The sequence below is a fragment of the Sceloporus occidentalis genome, unplaced genomic scaffold (assembly GCF_023333645.1).
Source record: "Sceloporus occidentalis isolate IW3139 unplaced genomic scaffold, rSceOcc1.0.p SCAF_53, whole genome shotgun sequence".
NCBI lineage: Eukaryota > Metazoa > Chordata > Lepidosauria > Squamata > Phrynosomatidae > Sceloporus > Sceloporus occidentalis.
In genome coordinates, this window is record NW_028317033.1 from 2691290 (window position 1) to 2706869 (window position 15580).

General features: G+C 40.2%; 1 protein-coding gene across 1 annotated transcript in view; it reads right to left on the reverse strand.

Annotated features, from left to right (window-relative positions):
- LOC149288207 (A-kinase anchor protein SPHKAP-like) overlaps positions 1-15061 on the reverse strand; it is a 49005-nt gene extending 33944 nt beyond the window's left edge. The window contains exons 1-2 of the mRNA XM_089491968.1: positions 14963-15061; positions 12113-12223 (exon numbers count right to left, since the gene is read on the reverse strand). Of these exons, the coding sequence (XP_089348094.1) occupies positions 12113-12223; positions 14963-15061 (210 nt within the window). The remainder of the gene's footprint in view (positions 1-12112; positions 12224-14962) is intronic.
- Between the last annotated feature and the right edge of the window lie 519 nt (positions 15062-15580).

Sequence of the window (15580 nt, forward strand, 5' to 3'; positions counted from 1 at the left end):
TTGTTTAGCTTGGCTTGTAGGTCCCCTACAGAGTGCAGCCTGTAATACATTAATTAAACATTAATTTGCGTAAAAACAGCTGTGCCGATCTTTTGCAAACTATAGCAATGTTGACGTCAGCTGTGAAATTCATCGCAAAAGAAGAAATTTGTATGAGGCCATCGTTAACCTTTATGCAGCATTTTCCTCATTTGAATAATCATTTTAAAAGTCAATCTTCCTTCTTTTTAGAAATATGCATTTTTTTTAGGACCCTTTCTTTCTTCTGTCATGCTTTTTTTTCCCAGCCTGTTATTCTGCTTTTCCGTATGTCTAAATTTACTCCATAACATTCAAATGTGCATTGGAAAAATCATCAATCACAGGCCCGGCACTTTGACACTCAGCATGCGATAAGAACCAAACACAGATTTGGAACCGATCTTCGTTAAAATGCATCACACAGCCACATAAGCTAATTGGTTTTGCGCACTGTGTTTACGACAGGAGAAAAAAAAACCAAGTATGTTAGAAGATGAACATTTCTTGTAATAAGCTGGCCCTGAGCTTCTGAAAACGATGACACGGAAATGAACAGAATTATCATGGAATTTAAATTTGTAATTTTTTAGTAGTCACAATTTATTAGTCTTATCCTATAAAATAAGATTGCATTTCATACTAAGATGTGTAACTAAGTGATTCCCATATAAGAACAATTTCAAATTCCCAAACACTGCTGTCTTTCGTATACCAAAATCAATAATGGGTGGAGGTATCTTGAGCAGATAATGGGTAGTCTGGTGGCAAGGAACAGGTTAATCGGTCTTACAATCGCATTGATATCTTCACTACATGAATAAATGAAGGAGCAGAGCGAGTCATGGTTCTTTCTGCCCTCCCACTAGACCACTAGAAAGATATGAAGGTCCACATGAGAGCTGCAACCCTGGGGAACCCTGCAGGTTCTCTACTGCTTTAGTGGTAATGAGAGAGTGAATCCTGCTTGAAATGTATGATTAAAGCTGTGCTTAGATTCACATAATACTGCCAGACATAGCTCTGTAGTAAATTATACAGTCTCATAGTGCCATACCAAAACCTTCATAACACATTGCAGCTGCTAGCTGGCATAAATATTCAATATGGCGTAAGAAATTTTCCAGCCTGTTTAGCATACTGGCTGTATGAAAACATCAAACATTAAGATACACCAAATGATACTCAATAAGCCCACTCGGGGGGGGGGGGGGGGCTGGAGTCAGGGAAATCCAGCCAGACCGAAACACTGGCTGCATCTCGTTCAGTGCGGATTTCCACATTCCTTAAATCCCAGGAGCCAAGGGGGTGATTTTTCTTCCCCTTTTCCCAATTTCTTCATGCTGCCCCAACAATGCAATCCTTCACATATTTTCTCTTCTTTGCCTTCTCCCTTTCACTGGTTGATGAATCTCCCAGCATGTGATTAGTTGGGGGATCACTAAAGTTCTGATCTTAATAACTTAGTAATTCTATGTAATTCTATGTGTCATGGAACTGCTGGCACTCCAGCTACGATGCATTTTGACTCCGTTACCTACCGGGGCTAAGCAACAACATAGTTTTTCGCACACAACAATCATATGAAATGTTCCCTATTTTGCCATTATGTCTTCATAACCAACATGCTGATGCTAAGCACGTCTGAATTGCTATTGCGAAATTTATGTAAAAACATCAAACATAAGAAAATCCTGTGCATAAATTCATGCGTTTCTGTATGTATCGAGCTACACAGACCCCATAACCCCTCTTTTGGAAGAATGGAAATAAATTAACCTTTTAGTTTGCTAGACCAAGGTATTGTAAAGCCCTTCCCACGCAAAAGTCACTTTAGACAAGATGATTGCTACAAAACACATGATTTTCTCCTGTTTTTATGCTCAAGTAATGTGCCATTAAATCCACCTGGATGTCACGTGCCTCTTCACTCCAACGCATCAATTCTATATTTCTGTAAATATCGAGTTTGCTTAAAGGTATATAGTCAAGCCATCCAAATAAGAAAACCTGAGTCTTTAGAATATTAGCACAAAGATGCTACATGATCCCTTAAATGTGTAAAACTGTTCTCAAACCAATATTTATAGGAACCAAACATGCTAGGCTGAAAGATATCCCAGTTTGAATTACCTGTGAGAAAGTTAGGAATTCATATACCATATATACAAAGAGAAGTGACGCTAATATTTAGAAGGCGGCACTAGATGCCGGTATCCCGTGGTGATCTTTTTTGGTGATCTGCAGCGACCATGACTCTAACCTTTGTTAATAATTTAGAGGTAGAGATCTGCCTGGGGGCTACAGAGAATGAATGGTGTGTTCTGAAATCTATAACCCTTGGAGTCTTATACCAGGGACACATTTAGGGTGATAGGAAGTTTGTGGGTTGCACAAACCCAACAGCTGGTATGCCACCCTTACAACAATAAAATGCACCAGCTTTCACTGTTTTTTAAATATAAATTGCTGATCAGAAGTTTCACTTTGAAATTTCTGCAAATTTCTTAGAAATGAATAATGTCATTGCACTTCACTTTCTTAATATGGACCTTTTTTACAGGTCCCGATTAAACTTACTTGTGATTAAATGTTCTTACAATTTAGTGGACCATTATTAGTACCAGAATAATTGATATATTTATGAAGCACCAAAAGATCCAACATACAAAGACACAAACAAGGTCCATAAAGATATGGCTGGACGAGTCTGTTGTGAAGGAACTCAAGTGGCTGCAGAAAGCCCTGAACTCAACCCTGTTGAACATCTTTAGGATAAATTGTAAGACTGTTCTCAGGAACCACTGGGCTTGAACTAGTAACACTGAGCATGGCTGACTATTCATCTACAGGAGGCTCTGTGGTCAATGGGATTTATGTCTTCTTCATGTCCCTTTCCATTTTGCCACTGGTTCCTGTCACACATGAGGCCCATCAGGTAATTATGGGCCTTTTAATAACCAGGGGTGCTCCCAGGCTCACTTGCTGGAGCATTGTACTTCCTGCACCTGCTTTATCTGTGTATTCTGTTTTTTTACCCGGCTCTGGACTCCGTCTGGACTTACGTCAATGTGTCCTGATTTGGCACCCAGTCAGAACTATTGATCATCCTTTTTTATGAGTGAGGACTGTTCTTAATTTATGCCTCCATCTCACCCTAGTGTACCTCAATTTGATTTTACAGTGTATAACCTTGGCTTTTCTGAGTTTGTCTGCCAGTTCCTTAGTTGCCGTCTGCCCCTAAGTCAATCCGGCCCTGCCGCGGTCCCGGTCGCAGTTGCTGCTTGCTCCAGCAACAAGGTAAGTAGGGTGAGGGAGGGGGTGCAGTGAGAAGGGGCAGAGGAGGGTTAGATGTGAGAAATGGGGAGAGGGGATACATATTGAGAAGTAGGGAAAGGGGTACATAGTGAAAAGGGGGAACATAGAAGGGGCAGATAAGATGGGGAGAAGGGGTAGTGTGAATGCGTATGAGAATGAATGAATGAATAAATGTGTGGATGAATTGTGTGAATGCATATGACAAATAATGAATTCATGTGTGGATGAATTGCTTGAATGATTTGTGAGACTGCATTAATGAATGTGTTAATGATTTGTGTGAATGAGTAAGTGCAAAGATGGTACATGAAGGGTGGGCTTTAACAATAAATAAATAAATAAAAATGGGCTGCTCTGGCTTAAATGCCCGGGCCTATTTTTTGTCCCAGTCTGGGCCTGACTCCTACGCAAAACTTCAAATATTATACACGCGTTGCATACAACATCACAAAGCCATACATCATCCATACTGAAGTGGCCTCTATATAATTAATTTGAAAAGCTTTAAATGTCATATGCCACTTCAAACATGCCACAGAATATGGAATAAATTCTTAACTTATATCACAGTTTCCAAGCTGACTACCTCAAGAGCAACACTACGGTGGAAGTGCTCAGTGTGTGCGTTATACCATCAGACGTGAGCACATATACTGGCGGTTTCCTTTCACCTTGATACAATTAAATATGCACAATTGCCTGTAAACAGTGATGGTAAAATAAACCCTGCATTAAATAATATTACCACATTATATTACTGTATTTCATTTTTATGAGGACACATTAAGACCCCATTTACATTTTAATGGAATCATAATGGAAACGTATTTATGTCAAAATCTGTTCTATGACCAGCGGATTTGACATTGACAAGTAATAGTTGTTAGATTTGGTTCTACAATGCACAAGGTTGCATGCTGTGGGGTGGACAAATATACCACCGCCCTTAATTATGCATTATGAGGGGCAAGCATACTGCATTAAAAAGTGAACTGGCCCTGTATAATGGATAGTCTAATAGAGAATAGAAGAAATTTCTCTACATTAATGCATTATGCATTAAACAGGACCAATGAAGTTACTTGTGCGGATGAATTTCCCTAAAGTTGACCCTTTAATACGTATCGTGAACGTAAGGAGTTGAAAGAACAACTTGTGTATATCTGAAAAGTTAAGAGTTTGATGGTATCCCCCAATCCGTAGATGCTCCAATTTCATTCCTACAGCATAAAAATCCAGCCATAAAGTCTAAAAGCTGAATGTAGATCCCTCCTATCTTGGTCTCAAGATCACGGTGACATTTTTCAGGGCTGTGCCCTTACATATAACTTCCGCCTGTCACCTCTTATTATTCAGTCGGTGATAAAAGTTATGGCCACTGGGGGAATCTGTCTTGCAAAGGTCCAGACATGTCAGGGAGTCTGGAGGTCGCATGATGACAGCATTAAGTCCCTGGTGTCAATGAACCATAAAAGTAATGACTAAGTCATAGAAAGAAATTCTAGAACACTAGAATATATGAACTGAGTGCATATACATACAGTATATATGGAGTTTATAAAAATGTAATTATCAAAATGTAGCATAATAGGCATAAAGCTGTCCTGAATCTAACATGAGACCAAGGACTGATTATGGTCTGATTCTCTACATCAGAAAGTAATGTCCAGACTAGACGGGCCGAATGGTTCTCACTTCAAACATCAAATTCGATGTTGCTGTGTTTCTATGTCCCTACATCAATGATGGGGCATATCACTGTTGACATTCATATTTCCGACAAGTTGAATCAGAGAGAGCCACTAAAACGGTATTAAATAACATTATTTGCATCTCGTTTCCATTGTAAACTAATCAAATTTTGCCAGTACTTAACGATGCCCTTTAAAAAAGATGCACGGGATACTAATAAAAAAATGGGGCCTCATGATAATCATCATCTAATCATCATAGCACCCTATAGAATTTTCCAGCTGTTAATGCCACCAGTTAGTATGGTCATAAGACCATTTTTTGACATAACCCAATGTCCCCTGACGGCGCAATATAACCCTTTCAGTGACAGAGGGGTGATTTGTTTGTATTGTTCGCTTTTGATGCCCCTTCCTTCCTTGACGCAGGAAGACGCTATTTTTGAAGTAAATTTATTTTGTGTAAAAATACTGCTGCATTCAGTGAGAACAGTAACCTCCTAGGGAGTTCTATTTTAAATGTGCCATCACCAAAATCTAAAAACAAAACAAAAAAAAAACATGGGGTGAGGGGTGAAGATGGGTGATTCTAACTAAAGTTTCCTATGCTGTGGCATATAGCTATAATAGCTCATCTAGTACTTAATTTCCCTAAAGGTGCTGAAGTGTAATGTGTCATTTTATGCATGTGTTTAATGTTATACAGAATCAGCAAAATGCTTAGACCTGGTTACTTAACAAGCAGTTTTAATGAGAACAGAATATTCTCACCGACTAACAGGAACCACACGTCAAAAAAACCCACTGCTATTAAACGTGACATGTTTCCTCTGTAACAACATTATTATGTTGGTAATGACTTCTCTCGCAGTATGTTAGTGTTAAACCTATTTTTTCAGGGGCAAGTAATAAATAAATGGGTGCGGACAGCTATAACAGAGAAATACAAACTGTGTACTGTGTCGTGTAATCTACCACGTTATAAATTATAAAAAAAAGTATACAAGTGTTAAATGCACGAACATACTTACTAACATCCTTACACACACACAGTCACATACTAACATACTTACACATACTACCACACATAAAAACAGATACACACAGTAATATATTAACATTCTTTTACACATACTAACATACACATAAACTGTAACACACCTACACACAGTATCATACTTACACACACACATACTAACATACACAGATACAGCAACACACTTAATTATACTTACACACGCACAATCTACCCTTGTTGGCTCAGGAGGGGGGAAGGCCGGTGCCAGCTCTACTGCTCCCTCAAGGTCCTCACACACTTTCTCTGAGTGCTGGGAAACAACATCACATTCCACACTCAGACTCGGCGTGTTTGGGCCTGAGGAACTGCGGCCCACATCGCGGCCTATCAGTATGTACAGAGGGGTTGTAAGGGCCTCCTTTACTCCAATCTCTACTACTACGGTGTCTCATAACGCACATTACTTGACCCACTGGGTGTGTCCTGTGGCCAAGCAGGGGCCCCGGTCTCGCTGCTCTCTCAGGGTGTACCCCCTTGATGGCGGCCCTGGTTGTATAGCAACATAAAATACATGAATATACATGAAAATACATAAATTTTGATGGTATCACAGGAGAACTCTTGACAGATGTTAGGAGCTACCATTTGGAGTTCTAGCACATTGTAAACTGAATGGAAACACACTGGCGCCCTTACAAAAAATTACTGCAGTTTTTCTGAAGTAATACTGCAGTTTTTTGGACATGAAAAAACTGCAATACTGCACTTTTACTGCAGTATTACTGCACATTTACTGCATTTGTACTTCACTGTACTGCAGTATTACTGCACATTTACTGCACTTTTTTTTTTATATTGCAAACCTACAGTTGTACTTCAATATACTACAGCTTTATTGCATTTGTACTTCCGTACAAAAATAACTGCAGTAAAACTGCAGTACAGTGAAGTACAAATGCAGTAAAACTGCCGTAAATGTGCAGTAATACTGCAGTAAAAGTGCAGTATTGCAGTTTTTTCATGTCCAAAAAACTGCAGTATTACTTCAGAAAAACTGCAGTAATTTTTTTTCGTAAGGGCGGTTGTGTATAAAGTTATTTTGGTGTAATATGTGACAAGCGTATAAAGTTATTTTGGTGTAATATGTGACAAGCGGTCACCACAGACACCATTGAATAGTTCAAGCAGCAATAACAAATTAAGGTTTAGTTTTTTCTTTCTGTAATGGTGTTTACCATAACTGTTTGAAAGGAGTTGACCTGGCCTAGGATGTCACTTTGAAAGGGGCAGAAAGTTGCCCGCACCTGCTACCTATCATGAATCCAAACAATTCTAGGGCTGCAACAACTAATCGATAATAATCGATAATGAAAATCGTTGCCAACGAATTTCATTATCGATTAGTTGAATCGATTTTTATCGATTATAAAATGAGGGTTTTTTCAGAGCAAACGCTCTGAAAAATACTCCTCATTATATAATCCGTTTCAGTGACTCACAGCAGCAGCTCCTACTTACCAGTCCCTCTCTGTAATCACTGTGACAACTGGCCCCGCCCCTTCCTTCTCCCAGAAGGCCAGAACCACATGGCTGTGACACTCATCTAACTGTAAGTATAAAATTAATATTTGGGCTGCTGAAAGTTAGGGGAGGTGGGGGTTAATTTAGGGGCAGTTATGGTTAATGGGGTGTTTAGGGTTAATTTAGGGGCAGTTATGGTTAATGGGGTGTTTAGGGGCAGCTATTGTTAATGGGGTGTTTAGGGTTAATTTAGGGGCAGCTATGGTTAATGGGGTGTTTAGGGTTAATTTAGGGGCAGTTATGGTTGATAGGGTGTTTAGGGTTAATTTAGGGGCAGCTATGGTTAATGGGGTGTTTAGGGTTAATATAGGAGCAGCTGTGGTTAATGGGGTGTTTGGGGTTAATTTGAGGCAGTTGTGGTTAATGGGGTGTTTAGGGTTAATTTAGGGGTAGTTATGGTTAATGGGGTGTTTAGGGTTAATTTAATGAGGAGGACTGAGGGTTAGTTTAATTAATTTAATAAAGTTAACTTAAGGGGCAGTTAGAGGTAAAGGGGGGGGCAGACTAAGGGGAATCTAAATCCTGGGAGCAGTGAAGATTAACCCAGTACTTATTTATAAAAGTATGGTTTCAGTGTGCTGTGAACAGGTCTGTGACTCTATGAGGGGACTATGAGGGGGGTATAAGGCATATCTGGGGAGGATGGAGTGACCTATCTGGGGGTAGAAGGCATATACGGTATATAAGGCATATGTGGGGAGGGCAGCGTGGCATGTCTGGGGAGGATGGAGTGGTGTATCAGGGGGTATAAGGCGTATCAGGCACAGTGGCATATGTGGGGGTAGAGTGGAGTGACATATGTGGGAGGCAGCGTGGAGTGGCATATGTGGGAGGCAGCGTGGCATGTCGGGGAGGCAGCGTGGCAAGCCTGGGCTCAAATGTGCATAAATTGGGGGGGCTGGTTGGGAAATAAAGACAAGAAATATTCTGCTGTTTGTATTTAACATAATTTGTTTATTAAATTATTTTAAATAAATGAAAAATGTACATTCATTTTTTTTATCCGATTAATCGAAAAAATAATCGGCCAACTAATCGATTATGAAAATAATCGTTAGTTGCAGCCCTAAACAATTCAGAGATCCAGGTTATGAGGTTATATTCTAGCAATTACCACTGTATGGCCCACAAGAGGCACAGATTCCCCTCTCACACCACTGGACCACCATGGCAGAGGGTAAGTATGAGAGGGAGGTCGTACATCAATGTCATGCTTACACTGTCTAGTATACCACAGTATCCAGCAGCGTTTGATCTACTATATCATAGTGTCAAGCCTCTAGTATACCATAGTATTTAACAGTATTTAGTAAATAGTATTCAAATATTTTTCATAGAACATGGTCCGCACCTCAAAGTAGAACTCCCTCATCTCCATCCTCTCCCATGAAATACAATGTTGCACATTGGCTCTTATTGACCAGAGTACAGCTGCATAAGTAAATAGTCAATCCACAATTTCCATACTCTACCTAACACGCTGAATGCAGTATTCCCCTTTGTCTTTCCAATTTTGTAGTTGGAGGGCTGTTGTATATCCTGTGATCATTACAAAACATATTTTGCTTACTGTTACTTTACTAGTGATCATTCCACCAGTATTCCTAGAGGATTCCCTCAGTTGTGTTAATGGAAGCGTACAGCATGAATCATTTATATAAAGCCTAGTCTAGGCTAGACCATTTTTCCAACACTGTACTTAATAAGTCTCTATCTTCATACAATTCCCAGAGATCATAAAGGGATTTAGCTAACAAAATGAAAACAAAGCCTCATGAATATCTTTTATTATCAGTCTACAACAGATTCAGATGAGGAACCAAGGCCAGTGACTTGTTGTTTCCTCTGCCAATATACCACAATAATAATTATGACTTCCATTGATCTATAGGAAGTTAAAGTGGTATTGTGAAACTTCCATCATGACATGACTGAGAAGTGACAAGAAAGGTGGTGTTACCCCATTAACATGCATAAGTACTTGACCTTTACCTAGAGGTCATAGTCTAGAAGTCCTCACTTCCTTTTGGAATTAAAACCTAGGGGATGGTTAGAGGATCTCTGCTTCTTTATAACTGGCACTGTTTGGGGAAATTATCTCCCAAAGGTAATAAGTCACTCCAGGGGTATTATTTATTGTTAGTGAACTAGGTCGATATGAGGGTTTATATACCTTCCATAGCATGAACCTGACCCTAATTATCAAGCCTAGGGTCCCACTTTCACAAAAAGTCCCTTAGGCTGATACCCCACCAGGATCTGGCCCTGCACCACTATATCTGCAGGTGCAAGTGAGAAACACGGGGGGTAAACTACAAACACTGTTATGTTTTGCTATGCAATCCACACCCTTGAACTTGAAAGAACAGATGTGCCTGCTTGTGTGTGCTAAACAAGACGCAAAAACGCATACAAATATATTTTGGAAATGACAAAGAATATGGACAGATTAAAGCTATGGAAAACAATATGCTGTTCCCCAAGATCCATCTGCTCCAATGCAAGCTTGCTTACATGTAGCCAATGTAGATAGCTATAACATTTACTGTACAATTACTGTAACTACCAGACAGTGGCGGATCTACCGGGGTCGCAGGGGTCGCGACTGCGACCGGGCCCCGGCGGCAGGGGGGCCCAAGCCAAGGGGCCGCCCGAAATCTTTTTTACGTTTTTTTTTTTTTTTTAAATAAGGCAGGGGCGTCCAACATGCGGCCCGCGGGCCAAATGCGGCCCGCGAGACCTCGAGGTGCGGCCCGCGTAAGATCGGCAGCCAGGGCAACCGATCTTACACGAGCCGCACCTCAAGCCCTGCTACTTACTTGTGGGAGGGTCTTCTGGACAGCACAGAGGAAGCGGAGTTCACGTGACTTCCTACTTCCTCTGTGCTTTAGCAGAGAAGGCAGAGGGAGGCTGCGCCCCCTGCTGAAGTCTGTGAGCGGCATCGAGGGAGCTGCAGTACAGGTAAGGGGGTGGGGAGGGTGTTTGAATGAGTGTGTGTGATTGAGGGAATGAATCTGTGAATTAATGATTATATGAATAAATGTGTGTGTGTGTGTGATAGCATGGATGTGTAAGTGCTGGAACCTAGGCATGATGGGACTGTGATTGCTGTTAGCAATCACACTCCTATCATGCCAAGTCAGCCAGTACATGCTGAAACCTGGCCAGCTGCCCCCCTTGTGTAGTGATAATGCCAGCAGTATGGGGTCTGCACTTACAGCCACCCTGTACCAGCATGTACTGGCTGACTTGGCATGATAGGAGTGTGATTGCTAACAGCAATCACAGTCCCATAATGCCTAGGTTCCAGCATTTACTGGATGGATGTGTAAGTGCTGGAACCTAGGCATGATGGGACTGTGATTGCTGTTAGCAATCACACTCCTATCATGCCAAGTCAGCCAGTACATGCTGAAACCTGGCTAGCTGCCCCCCTTGTGTATTGATGCTGCCAGCAGTATGGGGTCTGCACATCACTTACAGCCACCCTGTACCAGCATGTACTGGCTGACTTGGCATGATAGGAGTGTGATTGCTAACAGCAATCACAGCGAGCACAGTCCCATCATGCCTAGGTACCAGCATTTACTGGTTGCCTAGGCTAACAGCAATCACACTCCTATCATGCCAAGTCATATTGCTAATTTTGTCCAATTGCGTGTTACCTACTTTTATTAAACATGTGCGTTTTTATTATTTTTAAAGGTGGGGGTCATTTTCGGTTTTGGCTAAGTGAACCCTGAATGTTTTGGTCCAGAATTTTCATTTTAGTTCATCCCTAGAATAAATCTAGGGAATCCTGAATTTGTAGTCGCAAAACTTTCAAGGCCCAGAAATCAGTGAGAGGAAGAGTAAAGGTTTTGTGTCATTTTACTTTATTTTAATCTGCATATTTTATTAAAGGCCATATTTTTTGTCACAGTGAAAAATGAGTGCGGCCCGCGCACATATACAATTCTGATGAAGTGGCCCACTGCAGAAAAAACTTGGACACCCCTGGATTATGCCCTTTGTACATGCGCCCCTTTTTCTTTGGTTATGATTCAATATGTAAATTGAATTTGTTGAATTAGTTGAAAAAAAATTGTTGGGTAAAAATCATGTTTTTTTGGGGGGGGTGGGGGGGTGGGGGGGCCCTTAACAGATTCTCGCACCCGGGCCCTGAGGCGTCTAGTTACGCCCCTGCTACCAGATCCCATGCTACCCATTCTGTTTGATACTAATGCACTTTTTTCATGTGTTTAAATTGGGCTGGCGGGGATCAGGAGAAGAGAGATCTGCAGATACAGAGGCACCGTATTCTATGCCTTCCTCAATCAGGAAGGGGGAAATATTGAGTGGACCCCCCCGGTGTTAAGCTGTATACTAGCCATGTCGACCTGTAATTTTAATGCTTCCATTGTTTACTAAAAATTTGTGAAAAATAATTGTGCAATAAATTACAGATGGTATAAATATTTTGAAAATGTATATGAGAATTTCTTACAGACGGGCAGATCGCTTCTAGCCTTTCTTCTACCAGGCCGACCCGACACAAGCTCCTGGAGTTCTGCAGCCAGTATTCCAAAGACTCTGAAGGTCGATTGGTGCATAAAACCTGAGCAAGCAAAGAAGAGGAGATGGACTATCAACTCCACATGTCAAAAGAATGAACATGAATGTCACAGCTTGAGGATAGTAAACATAAAATAACTGGCAGCTCCTCTCATCATTCATTATAACTCTGTCTATGGATCAGAAGACATGGCAATAAATGGTGCCTTTATGTGTCAGTCCTGATACCCAGCACTATGTGTGAAGTTAAATTACACAATAAATGCCTAAATATCATTGCATATGGGGCAGGTTGTTCTATTAAGTGAGCACCACTTGCCACCCAAGGGGGCTGCAGCCAGGGTAGCAAATCTACGTGAAATTCCAATGAGCTGTGGCCTTTGGGCTTTATTATATTTAAATCCTTTAAGTGTAATTCTAGAACCACTTGAATGATTGTTCATGAATTGCCTTTCTTTCACAAAACATGCTAATTCACACTATTATCTTCTTTTTGCTTTTTTTTAATGAACCTTAATGCGTTTTACACAAACGCAATTACACTATATTGGATGTATATGGATATGAGATTGACATTTGAATGTATACACATGATTATTTGTTATTTTGATATATTTGTACACTTTATTCATATTGATTTGTTTTATTGTGATTTTGAGTTCTTGTTGTCACTTTAATTATTATTATTTATTGTCTTATATAGTGCCATCATATTCCGTAGCGCTGTACAATACACTTTAAGGATTGCAATGTCACTTTAGAATGAGGTAGGTAATTTGGTGATATCCCAGCCCTAATTATCAGATGTATGATGCTTTTGCCTATAAAATTACACAGTTTTCTTTATACTTTTTGATGGCTTGATAAATGTCCTTTTGAGGACTGACATGTTGTCACTTGTGAAATAAAAGACACTACGACTGCTGAGTAAAACGTTTATTTTGAATTCATTGAAATCTTGTCATCACATTGAACTCTCTCTTCATTGATCTACTATATTGTGTCTCTATCGTTATTTAATGGGTAGGACATCTTCTTATAAGAGCTGTATAATAGCGAGGCAGTAAGGACAATGGGCGGTCCCTAAACCCATTGAAAACAATGCATTTTGAGCCCGTACATGTACAGGCTTTGTCATTAAGGGGTTAAAATGTGACGCAATAGGATTGCATTTCCCACCAAGAACAACAGAAAAACTAAAGTAATTTATAGTAAATATTAAATGAGAAAATAGCCTGTGTTGTTTATAGGTGTAAGAATTTTGATTGGGTAATCTAGAATGTGCAAACTAAGGGGAGCTTGCACATTTGAGATTACCAAATCAAAAATGGGTCACTAAAAAAATGTAGTCCTGTTACAGTTACCACTGACATGATGTTGAAAGAGGTGACAGGAGAAACATCCTACAGATATTTAACAGAAGTAAATACGGTAATTGTGGCTTGCCTTCCAAATAAGAACTTTGCATACCCAGGCATGAAATTTCATCTAACTCAATTACTCTAGCTTAATTACAGGTTATTAAAAAGCAAATAAGCTTGGGATGGATTGGAGCCATGTCCAAAATGACAAGACACACACGCTAATTCAAGCTTCGGCCCCAGGGCTATTTCAACTATATATAGTCAACGTCTCTCCATGCGCATGATACTTAAATAAGTGGCATTGAATACACAGGTGCAAGGTATGGAGATGGAATTACAGGTTTTTTTTGTAGGAACAATTATTGTTAAGCAGCTCTGGAAAAAGCATATTTCTTATTGTAAACTGCCTCTAGGAAGATATAATCTGAAATGTAAAGTCATTGTTCTGGTATGTGATTTGAGACCTACCTGTACCATTCTCTCTCAATGGCCCCCTACCCGCTGACCGTTTCTGTGTCCCTGTCATTTTTTCCACAGCTCTTTGCTCTTTCTTCATCCACTTCTTCATGTTATCAGCTCTGTCAACATAGCCTCCCGGAGGGCTTCTGCAAAGGGGCAGAGCCTCTGCACACACCTTTCTCTTCTGATTAGAGGATAGGGGAGAGGCTGTTCCCGAGGGGCGTGCTGTGGCTCCACCCTTTTGCAGAAGTGCTCGAAGAGGACAGAATATTGCAGATGGATTTGTGGAGAAAGACAAGTGTTTCGGAAACTCTCTTTCTCAGCAAAACTGTCTGGATTATAATGTGGATGACAAAAGAATGCAGGAGTCACAGAAGTGGTCAAGGGAAAAGGTAGGGAGATATTTATAGAGAGCGTGAAGGAGAGTGAATGTAGTGTGAGTGACAGTGAATGAAAGTGTGAGAGTGTGTGAGTGAGGATGAGTGACAACAAATGTTATTTCCAGTTGGAAAAAGCCCTTTGAATTTCAACCGAACCCAAAAGGACAGGAAATAAATTTAGTTGTCCTAAAAGGAATGGACCAAAAATGAAACAAAATGTATGTCAGAATGATTTTTGGTCCAGTTGCACATGTCTATTATACATATGTATGGATAAAAAAATATTCTCTAACCAAATTAAGCCTATCAATTGATGGACTAGTCATTTACAATAAGCATGTAATTGAAAATTCTACATGTAAAACATGTCATCAGAAACCATGCACCATATACCTGTACCACTCCAGGTATATCAGACCACAACTTCTTCCAGGAGCCTAAATTCATGGCTCCTAAAATGTTTGGACCTTAACAAACTTACATTGCATTACATGTTAACAATTCTTATGCTAGATTAAATATTATGTGTGTGGAAGCATAAACTAATAAATATTATGTGTGTGGAAATGTAGTAGTTACCTTCTTACAAGCTGTGATAGAGCTTCCCAGGTTACTAATGGAAGTATCCATGATGCTGCTGCCCCCGCTGCTCCCATAATTGTCACACTTTCCATACATTGCAGTCAGGTCAACGTTACTGAAAGTTGAGCAGAGATTAGTATTAGATGAAATGTAACTTCAAAAAAAATGTCCCCAAACTCACCAAATCCCTGTAGATCCACAAAAACATATATAGGATTAATACATGCAAGATAGATAGGTTTTTTGTTGTACAGATAGCAGCACTAGTAAGGCCTTTGTAGAGGTCAAGAGGCATCGTAAAAGGGCTGATTGCTACATTTGCCCATGGGTGGACAAATTCAGACATAATTTAACAACACAAGAGGATATTCCACTGTTCTGTGTGGTATTGATAAAGCAGCACACTCCAAAAAGATTCTGTGTACTATCATAAAGTAGTAGGCTTTTGACAAGAGATTTCCAGGATATTACCATTATGAGACTAGAGAGTATGCAGGAGAGGCAGATACTAGACTTGTGCATACAGATTCATACGGACATTAATTCAGTGCTGAATGTGATCCCAGAAAGTCTGGGTGAGGTTCCAAGTCTATGAATGAGGAGAGGAATGGGGCC